General features: G+C 51.8%; 1 protein-coding gene across 1 annotated transcript; it reads left to right on the top strand.

The window, feature by feature from the left end:
• The first annotated feature begins 3,278 nt into the window (after positions 1-3,278).
• On the top strand, positions 3,279-9,768 carry LOC115599046 (protocadherin beta-16-like). Its single transcript, XM_030458876.1, has 2 exons — positions 3,279-5,821; positions 9,574-9,768. Exons 1-2 carry the CDS (start codon positions 3,362-3,364, stop codon positions 9,691-9,693), a joined length of 2,580 nt encoding a protein of 859 aa, XP_030314736.1. The 5' UTR covers positions 3,279-3,361; the 3' UTR covers positions 9,694-9,768.
• Positions 9,769-10,568: the final 800 nt, after the last annotated feature.

Below are 10,568 nucleotides of genomic sequence, written 5' to 3'. Positions count from 1 at the left end.
TCCTGGAGAATCTGTGCTAGGAATATAGGCTGAGATTGTTGTTGTTGTTGTATGTGGAAACGGGAAGGCTCCCTCACTTCTCCACTTGCTCTCACATAAGATATACAGAGGTGTGGAATTTGAGGACCAGGATGTACATGAAGGCACATCCAGAGGGCTGCAAAGGGTTGATCAGTCAGCCCTGTGCATTGTGACTGCTGCTGGTAAGAGGAAAAGGAGGGGAACTTTATTAGGCAATTGCCTTCTGAGGTACCAACCAGACCCATTCACGAGGAATTCTTCTTCCTCCCTGGTTAGGAGGACGTTAGAGACTTTACTTGGATGCTACTGCTCTAGTGCAGCTCTCTGGTTATGGAGAGGAGCATCTTGAGTGCATCCACAAGTGCAGGACAGCCAGGGAATCAGGCCAAGCCAGCAAATGAATTCATTCAAGTCAGATCCTGCTTGGCTCTCCTGATGTCCTTTTTGTCCTGATCATTCACAAAGTGAAAGATGATTTAGGCTGTACAGGTGAGGGATCTCAGCACTGTGAGGTGATTGGGGTGGGGTAGCATGGAGGGACCAGCGTGTGAAGAGTGGTGATGGTGAGGTCATAACTGCAGATCATCCAAGGGCTGGAGGACCTTTGCTATGAATACATATCAAAGTTGGGGTTGTTCTGTTGTTCATTGTGGAGAAGCCTCTTTTCGTATCTTATAGCACTTGCCAGTAGTTTTAGGGGTACAAGAATGCTGGGGAGGATCTGTTTATAGGGACTCGTATCCCACAGGGATGTCTGCTGCCTCCCTGGTGCCTAGGTTAGCAACATTACTAGGAAACTCCCTGGTCTGGTATGGCAGTCTGATAAATATCCTCTGCTGGATATGGAGTGTGGCAGTGATGAGAATCATGGTGCCATAGGTGGAATTGTGGTTGTTTTGGTCATGGTGAGGTTTGTATGGCACTGGGCCTGCTGGTGACAGATGGAGTTCAGCTGTCTCAAAGAGGGAAAAGGAGTGTTGCTCATGAGGTGGTGGGGCTCATCAAGGGGGCTTAAATCAGGGGAGGGGGAGGGAGATAAAACCAGGCTCATTATAGATGAACCCATGGGTAGCATGCCAATGTTGGGGTTAAATGGATAGCCCAGCTAAAGTGCATCTACACCAGTGCTCACAACGTGGGCAGCCATCAGGAGGAGCTGGAATTCCCTGTTCAGCAGGGTACCTGTGACTAAATCTTCCTCACAGAAACGTGGTGGGGTGACTCTGGTGACTGGAATGCTGCAAGAGATGTCTATAAGCTCTTAAAAAAGGACAGGAGAGGAGGAGCAGTGGGGTGGCTCTCTGTGTTTTGGTTGTATGGAGCTCAATGATTGAAAAAGTCAAGTTCTTATGGGTGGGGGGAAGGCCTACAAGGCAGAGGTTCTCTTGGGAGCCTATTTAGACCACACTCCAGGATGAAGAAGCAGATCAAACATTCCACAAGTGGCTGGCAGAAGTCATATAATCCTAGCCATTGTTTTCATGGGGGACTTCAAGTTACTGAACTCCTGCTGGAAATAAAACAGAGCAGAGAGATGTTTAGCCTGGACTCAGGTGCATGTTAACCAGTGTATTCGGCATGGATAACAAAGAGGAGGAGCTGAAAGCCATTGTGCAGCAGGATATCTATGACTTAGTGACCATCACAGAAATGTGGTGGGATGAGTCTGATGACCAGAACGATGCCATGGATGGTTATAAGCTCTTGAGAAAAGTCAGGAAGAAAAGGAAGAAATCATGTTGGGGTGTCTGTGTGTGTTAGGGGGTGTTGATTATATGGAGCTGAGTGAATGTGGTGTTAATCTCAAGTGCTTATGGGTGAGGGGGAATGACAACAAGGCAGATACCCTGTTGGTACTCTATGTAGTCAATATAGTCACCTCTTTCTGCACCTTGTTCAGATCCTCCTGCTGGTACAGGCACAAAGTTAGTACTTTAAAACAAATGAAGTCATGGACACGTTTCTAGGCCTTCACCTGGTGGATATTGTGTGACTATGTCAGTGCTTTTGTTAAATTAAAAAGTGGGACAACAGCTAGAAAAGGAAGTAGAGGTGTTAAATGAGGTTAGGGTACCTCCCATTATAAAAATAGTGTGGTTAGTATGGTAAAAGTTGAATTAAATTTGCTTGGACTGAAGATAAGTTGTGCAGCCTGTATTGTGTTTCCTCCTCCATTTTGTTTTCCAGGTTGCACTTATTTCTGAGAAACTTGCTGATGGTTACTTGTAGTAATCCCATGGTTAACAGTGCTTCTGGTGGAATCAAAATCTTGCAGTTCACACTTGAGTCTTCATTTAATGCCAATTGATTAGTATCGTTAGATCCCTGGAGTTTGTTATTGTCTTCATTAGCTCCTGCTCCTTCCCGCCTGTGTGTCCAGGGGTTTAATTGGTGACCTCTCCTTGCCTTTGATACTAAATCGTTTCCAGCCACCTGTCCTTACAGAGTAAGAGGGGTTCAGGTTTAATTTCTGAGTGCACGGAGCTCTCAAGTTTTTCCAGGCCTGCGTGGTAACATCAGTGAGTAGAAAGGACTGTAGAATCCTGTGATGATTTGGGTTTGAAGGAACCCTAAAGATGATCTGGTCCGAATCCCCTGCCACGGGCACGGACTGTAGCCCTCTGAAATATGGAAAGAGGTTGCAGGATGGGAATGTTTGTGTACATAAACATTTTGGTGAATGTATTATAGAGTGACACACCTGATGGTGGGGTCAAGGAAACAGCACTAGGATGGTGTGTCCTTATTAGAGTGTAACATGGTGAGCTGGGGTCAGTGTTGTAGTTTCCTCCCTGGCCCTTCTCTCTGAGCTCTCGGGCACCAGATGTCCCATTAAATAGCGGGGCTTCTCTGACTGACCCCACTTGTTAACTGGACTGTGCTGCTTAACGAGTGCTGAAGAGAAAGAAAATCCCAGGATGCCTCCCCTGCAACTGGCAGAACTTTCAGTGCCGACACCGCAAAAAAGGAAAACCCTGGGAAGAAATGGCTCTGTATGAACCGCGGAGAAAAAACATTTCCACGAGTCCCTTCTGGCTTCGCTTTGGGACGGAGACCACAGGTTCAGGCAGGAAAGTCCAAAGCAGAAGCATTTCCCTGAACAAGGCAGAGGAACAATTCCCACTTGCGACACTGGGTGGGGGTGTTGGCCACGGAGCGGAAGGTTCCTCTCCCAGCACCGCGTTTGCAGTCACCGGGAGACAGAAGAAAAAAAAAAAAAAAGGCTTTGTGAGGTGCTGGGGAAGGAGGCAGGGGCAGAGAAGGGGTTGGTCGGGAGGTTTGAGCCCCCCGGCCGCGGGATTGCTGAGCAAGAGCGCTGTGGGTCGGAGGCCGGTGCAGAATGGTGGGAGCCCCGCAGGAGGGTGGATGGCTTTTCTGGAGGCTGCTGGCGTGTGGGAGACGGAGCGGAGGCAGGCAGAGGCAAGTGCTCTTGTTTCTTGTGTGCGTTTGCGTGTGGCAGAGCGGGGCGGAAAGGCTGCGGTATTCTGTGGCGGAGGAAATGGAGAGGGACTCGTTTGTGGGCAACATTGCAGAGGAGCTGGGGGTGGCTCCGAGCCAGCTGTCGGCTCGCAAGGCCCGCATTGTGTCCGAGGGGAAGGAGCAGCTTTTCCGGCTCGATCCAAGCAGCGGCGTCCTGACAGTCAAGGAGTCTCTGGACCGGGAGGAGATCTGCCCGCAGAGCGCTACCTGCACGCTGTATTTTAAGATCTTCCTTGAAAATCCGCTGCAGCTGATGCGAGGGGAGGTGGAGGTTCGTGACGTGAACGACAATTCCCCCGTGTTCCCGGTAAAGGAGATGCTTTTAAAGATTCCCGAAACGACACCACCCGGGTCTCGTTTCCCTCTGAAAAGCGCCCAAGACCGTGACGTAGGCACTAATGGTTTGCAGAACTACAGCCTTGAGGCCAATTCCCATTTCTCAATCGCTCTCGAGGCAAAGAAAGATGGAAAAAAATACGCGGAGCTGGTGCTGGAGCGTCATCTGGACCGGGAGGAGCAGCGAGAGCTGAATTTACTGCTGACGGCCACCGACGGGGGCTCTCCACCCAGGTCGGGCACAGCTCGGGTCCGTATCGTGGTTCTGGATGCCAATGACAACATTCCGAAATTCGATCGGGAGGTCTACGAGGTGCGGGTGATGGAGAATAGTCCCGAGGGACAGCTGGTCGTAAGAGTAGTGGCCACGGATCCCGACGATGGGTCCAATGGGAAGGTGAGTTATGCCTTCACTGAAACACAAGATGAAACGCTCCAGATGTTCGAGCTGGACCCCGAAACTGGGGAGATTCGTGTGGCGGGCAACCTGGACTTTGAAGAGGTGAAAAGCCACGAGATGGTGGTGACAGCCACCGACGGCGGGAGTCTGTCTGCACATTGCAAAGTGCAGGTGGAGGTGCTGGACGTGAATGACAACGCCCCGGAGATAACGCTGACGTCCGTCAGCGCCTCCATCGCCGAGGACGCGCCGCCCCGCAGCGTGGTGGCCCTGTTGAGCGTGCGGGACCGCGACTCCGGCGAGAACGGGAGGACGGAGTGCTGGATCGACGGGGACTTGCCGTTCAGCCTGACGCCGACGTTTGAGAATTACTACGAGGTGCGAACAACGGCGGCGCTGGACAGGGAGAGGAGGGCGGAGTATAACATCAGCGTGAGGGCCCGGGACTGGGGCAGGAGGCGGCTGAGCTCGCGGGAAGTGATCTCGGTGCAGATCTCGGACGTGAACGACAACCCGCCCGAGTTCAGCCGGGAGGTTTACACGCTGTGGGTGGTGGAGAACAACAGCCCGATGGTGCGTGTCGGGAGCGTGTCGGCGAGGGACGCGGACGCGGGGAGCAACGCGCGCGTGACGTACCGGGTGTCGGGCGGGGAGGGCGAGGAGCGTCCGTGCGTGTCGGTGAACTCGGCGAGCGGGGAGGTTTACGTGGTGCGGGCGCTGGACTACGAGGAGGTGCGCGCCTTGGAGGTGTCGGTGGTGGCTGCGGACGGGGGCTCTCCGTCGCTGAGCGCGCAGGCGGTGGTGCGCGTGGTGGTGCGGGACGAGAACGACAACGCGCCGGTGGTGCTGCACCCGTCGCCGGAGAGCAGGGTGTGGTGGGGCGAGGTGGTGCCGCGCGGGTCTCCGTCGGGCTACCTGGTGGGCAAGGTGGTGGCGGTGGACGCGGACGCGGGTCAGAACGCGTGGCTGTCGTACGAGGTGTGGAAGGCGACGGAGCCGGGTCTGTTCCGCGTGGGGCTGCACAGCGGCGAGGTGCGGACGGCGCGGGCCGTGTCGGAGAGGGACGCGTCCCGGCAGAGGCTGGTGGTGCTGGTGCGAGACCGCGGGCAGCCGCCGCGCTCGGCCACCGCCACGCTGGGCATCGCCCTGGTGGACGGCTTCTCGGACGCGCGTTGGCGGGGCGGCGAGGACGAGGCGGCGGAGGCGGCAGCGGCGGGGTCGGAGTCGGATTCGGATTCGGAGGAGCCACTGACCCTCTACCTGATCGCCTCGCTGGCCTGCGTGTCGGCGCTGTTGGTGGCCACGGGCGTGGCGGCGGTGGTGGCGAAGGTGCGTGGGGCGCGGTCCGAGAGCTTGCCCACGTTCCCCGCGGCTGTGTCGGAGAGCACGGCGGGCTCCCTGCCCCGCAGCTACGTCTACGACATCTGCTTCGCCGGCGGCAGCGTCAACAGCGAGTTCCGCTTCCTCAGGCCGCTCTTGCCCTGCTTCCCCGCCGGGCTGCCCCCGGGCCCGGGCGAGCAGCGCAGCTCCGTGTGCTCGCAGGAGGCGACCAACCTCGGGGAAGAAGGCGACTGGGCTGCACAGGTGAGGGGGATCGCCGAGATGGGGCTGTGGCAATGGTGCGGGGAAACGAGGTGGGCATATCATGGGGAGGGTGGTTTCGGTGACGAGGTCATGATCAACAATGATCTGAGGCTTGGATCCTCAATGCTGTTAAAAGAGGAGGACTAAGTTGTGTTAGTTCAGATTTTGAGATTAGGCAACCTGTGTGTGACGAGGTGATGGCTCTGGGGTGGGGAAGGTTGTAATGAGGGGTGTGGTAATGGTGGTGGGGTCATCAGGAGGAATGATCCGAGGCCTCGAGCATCTCTGTGCAGGGAAACAAAGAGGGAACTCATGATGAGGGTGGTGATGGTGAGGTATTAATTAACAGTGATCTGATGCTTTAATCATGAGTAGTAGGGGTTTTTTAAAGTGCTGAGAAGAAAATGCTCTAGGGAGACCATATAGAACCTACCAGTACCTGATTGCATCCTACAATAACCTAGAGAGAGTCTTTTTATAAGCACTCATACCCATGGGGAAGTGTTTGCCTCCCTGATGCCTGGTGTAAAAACTCTACTTGGAAACTCCAACTCCCTTGTCTGCTACTGGGATATTATACCTACCCACTATTGGATATGGAGTTTGGCAGGGATGAGTCTAGCTGGTACTACTGGTGGAATTTAATTTTTGTTTATTTGTGTTGTTTTGTATTTTTTTTTTTAAATAATTACACCATATACAGTGCACCTGGTCTGCTGGGTAGAGTTCCAGCCATCTCAAAAGAGTGAAAATAGTTTTCCCTCATGAGGTGGTGCAGCTCATCCAGTGGGATTTCTGTAAGTTGTGATGGAGGTAAAACAGGGTCAGTAGAGATGAGCCTTGGGGTGGTGTGGCAATATTGCAGGTGAAACATTTAGCCTGGACTCCAGTGCATCTGTACCAATGTATTCAGCATGGATAAGAAAGAGAAGGAGCTGAAAGCCATTGTGCAGCAGGATATCTGTGACTTAGTGACCATCACAGAAACGTGGTGGGATGAGTCTGATGACCAGAATGATGCCATGGATGGTTATAAGCTCTTGAGAAAAGTCAAAAAAGAAAACATGTTGGGGTGTCTGTGTGTGTTAGGGAGTGCTGATTCTATGGAGCTGAGTGAATGTGGTGTTAATATCAAGTGCTTATGGGTGAGGGTGAAGGTGAAGGCCAACGAGGCTGATATCCTCTTGGTAGTCTATTGCTTCTCCTTGTTTTCATGGGGGACTTCCAGTTACTGAACTTCTTCTGGAAGTAAAAGAGTAGAGAGGAAAGAGTGTAGGATGTTCCTGGGAGGTGTGGGAGAGAATTTCCTGAGAGAGCTGATAAGTGAAGCTATGTGGAGAGGTGCCTCTCTAAACTTGGTGTTTACAAAGAGAGAAGGACTGGTGGGAGATGTGGTGGTCAGACAGCATCTTGGGCTTCGTGACCATGAAATGATTGAATTCTTGTTTCTGGGGGAAGAAATGTAGGGGGTCATCAAAAGCACTGCCATGGCCTTCCAGAGGGCAGACTTTGGCCCACTGAGGACAGTGGTTGAAAGAGTTCTAAAGGTGAAAGCATTCCAGGAGGGCTGTCCCCATGTGGTGTTGGATGAAGTGGCAAGGAAGACAACTGGCATGGCTCAACAGGGAGATTGTGCTGGGACTCAGGGAAAAAAGGAGTTTTCCAACCTGGGCAGAAGGGGCAGGCAAGTCAGTCAGAGTACAGAGATTGTAGGACATGGCTGTGGTGTTAATGCCTTTTTTGGCCTCAGTCAAGTTAATACTCAGACCAGTTATCCTCAGGGCTTACAGTGTGTTTCACCTTCATTGTGCTCACACAGCTTGTGCAGGCCCAGCCTGCATATGGGCTCATGAAAGGCAGGTGCTGCTTGGCCAACTTCTCTTTCTATGACCTAGTGAGTCCCCTCCAGTGGATGACATAATGGCCCTGGGTGCTGTTTCCCGACTTTAGTGCAGATTGTGACGCTGTCACCACAGCATTCTATTAGAAATCCTGACAGATTATGGCACAGATACATATTCCCTTTGCTGTGTAAAAAGCTGTCTGGAGAGCTGATCCCAGAGAGCTGTGGTGAGTGGAGTTAAATCCAGTTGGCATCCAGTCAGAAGCAGTGTCCCCAGGGCTCAGTGTTGGGGCCAGGCTTGTTTAACATCTTGATCAATGATCTGGATGAGGGGATTGGGTGCACTCTCAGGAAGTTGGCAGATGATCCTGAGTTTGGAGGGGGTTTGGATTTGCTCAGAGGTAGGAGGGCTCTGAAGAGGGATGTGGACTTGGTGGGTCCATGGGCCGAGGTCAGTTGTATGAGGTTAAAGAAGGCCAAGTGTCAGGTCCTGCACTTCAGTCCCAGCAACCCCAAGTCAGTCTGGAGGCCTGGGGAGGAGTGGCTGGAAAGATGTTCAGCAGAAAAGGACCTGGGGTGTTGGGTGACAACAGACAGGATGTACCCAGGTGTCCCAAAAGGCCAAGAGACTGCTGGTTTCTATCAGAAATACTTAGGCCTGCAGGAGAAGGGAAAGGATCATGCCCCTGTACTTGGCTCTGGTGAGGTCTCTCTTCAAATCCTGTGTTATTTAGGCCTCTCACTCCAAGAAGAACATTGAGGCTTTGGGTTGTGTCCAGAGAAGGCCAAGAGAGCTGGGAAGGGTCTGGTGTACAAGTCTTGTGAATGCCCGAGGAACTGGGACTGTTTGGTCTGGAAGAGACTGATGGAATTTCTCTCTCTCTGCAGCTCCAGGAAAGGAGGCGTTGTTCTGTTTTCCCATGATAGAAGCAATAGCATGGCCCCAAATTGCACCAGGGGAAGTTTAGATGGGATATTAAGAAAAAATATCTCCACTAAAGGAGTGTTCAATCATAGGAACAGGCTGTCCAAGGTGGTGGTGGAGTCACCATGCCCAGAGGTCTTCACAAAAGGTATAGAAGTTGCACTTCAGGACATGGTTTAGAGGGCATGGTGGTGTTGTGGTGACAGTTGGACCTGATGCTCAGAGCTCTGTTTGACCTGAATGATTGTGGGATTCTCTCGTCCCTAAGGTCCCTTCCAACCCAAACCTTGATGTGGTTCTATGACCTTCCAGCCATTCCATGAACCTGAGGGGTGCTACTGCAAACAAACAGCACATCTCTTCTCACTGCTGCTCTGAACTTCAAGTGAGTCATGTCTAAGGTGCTCCTGAACCTCCAGCTGTCCCAGGAGTGTGGAGGAGACAAGAGGTGATGATTGAATTAGCTCCTTCTCTCCTAACCTCTCCACACAATTATTCTCAGTCTCCCCTCTAATCATGACATAAGATTCTAGGGATCCTTCTGGCACTTCAGACCATCTTGGAGAGCCCTAAACAGATTTCTGTTTCATAACCACCAATGACTTGGACTTACTTGACTGCAGATTCTCAGAGCCCCAGTAGCCTCAGGGGAGACAAGGACCAACCTCAATACCTCACCATGAAACTACATTTAACATTTGTGAGAAAATGCTTTTATTTTGGGATCTTACCTTATGAAATCAGTCTCTTAGACTTCTAACAGACCTGCTGTAGTGCCCTTTTGGTGTTCGTAGTGGAGAAAGGTTTCTAGATTTAGAATGTCCTCATCCAGGTGAGAGAGACACTGCAGGGTCCAACCTGCTCTTGGGCTCTGGGTGGAGAAGAGCACTGTCACACAGCCAGTGGTGTAAGACATGTCCTCTGCAGTTCTCTCTGGTGCCTGCTTACCTCCTAATGAGAGCCTCCACTCTCTGTTCTTTGGAGGCCAGAGCTCCCCTGTCTGAAGACCCAGGGCCCAGAGCTGCAGGAGCAGCTTGTGCAGGAAACCAGGGGATGGAGCTAAATGTCAGTTCTGATCAGAACCCTTGGCTGACCCCTCAGTAAGTGAGGAGAAAGACAAGTGTGTCTGTCCTCCCTGGTGATGTCCTCATGGGGAAAGGAGAACAAAGAGCAAACACCCACCTAAAAAGTAGTAGCAAGAGGCACAAGGCTTCTCTGTGAGGGAGGAAACCCCCTGCCCTCCTGGGCAGTACTTGATTCCTGTAGGTAATTTGCAGGTGTGATCTGGATGGAAGAGGAGGACTGTGTTGCATGCTGATGACACTGAGACTTGCTGTATGATTGTGAGAGTGCTGCTGGTTCCTAATATCAAGGGAAAGGCTGAAAAGTAGAAGCAAATCTGGCAGAAAAGTTTCTCTTATATCACATTTCCTGCATTTGTTTTTGCTTTGTGTTATTTTTCTGATGGAGAGGGCTCTGAAATATTATCTAAATTTTCTGCCGAGTGCTTCAGTTGTTCAGGTTTGACTTGTGAGTGCAGTAAGTATTTCTATGCCTGTGCGGTGAGATCAGAGAGGGGAAAGGACTGCAGAAATATAGGATAGTTTGGGTAAGAAAGGACCTTAATGACCATCTTGTTGCAAAGTTCTTCCATGGGCTGGGACTCTATACCCCCAAAACATGGAAGGAGGTTGAAGCAGGTGGATGTTGGCACAGGGGCTGGGGATATCTTCCAGGAATGTGTTAGAGAGTGGCAAAAGTGATGGTGAGTTCAAGAGTCACCAGGCAGCAGGGGAGGATCCCCCAGTCAATTAAAGGAGGTAAAGGCTTTAAGCACAGACAAGATTTTGTGTCCTAAGTCCTTTGGTGTGATTACAGAATGTCACACACACATCAGGAGGATTCTGTGTCCTTAACACCCTGGAGTCATGGAGATCAAGGGTATGTGGGACTATTTCTCTTCCAAAGCCTTTTCCCGG

Source organism: Calypte anna, chromosome 13, assembly GCF_003957555.1.
Source record: "Calypte anna isolate BGI_N300 chromosome 13, bCalAnn1_v1.p, whole genome shotgun sequence".
NCBI lineage: Eukaryota > Metazoa > Chordata > Aves > Apodiformes > Trochilidae > Calypte > Calypte anna.
Note: the sequence above shows the minus strand (reverse complement) of the source record. Positions and strands in the feature narration are given on the sequence as shown.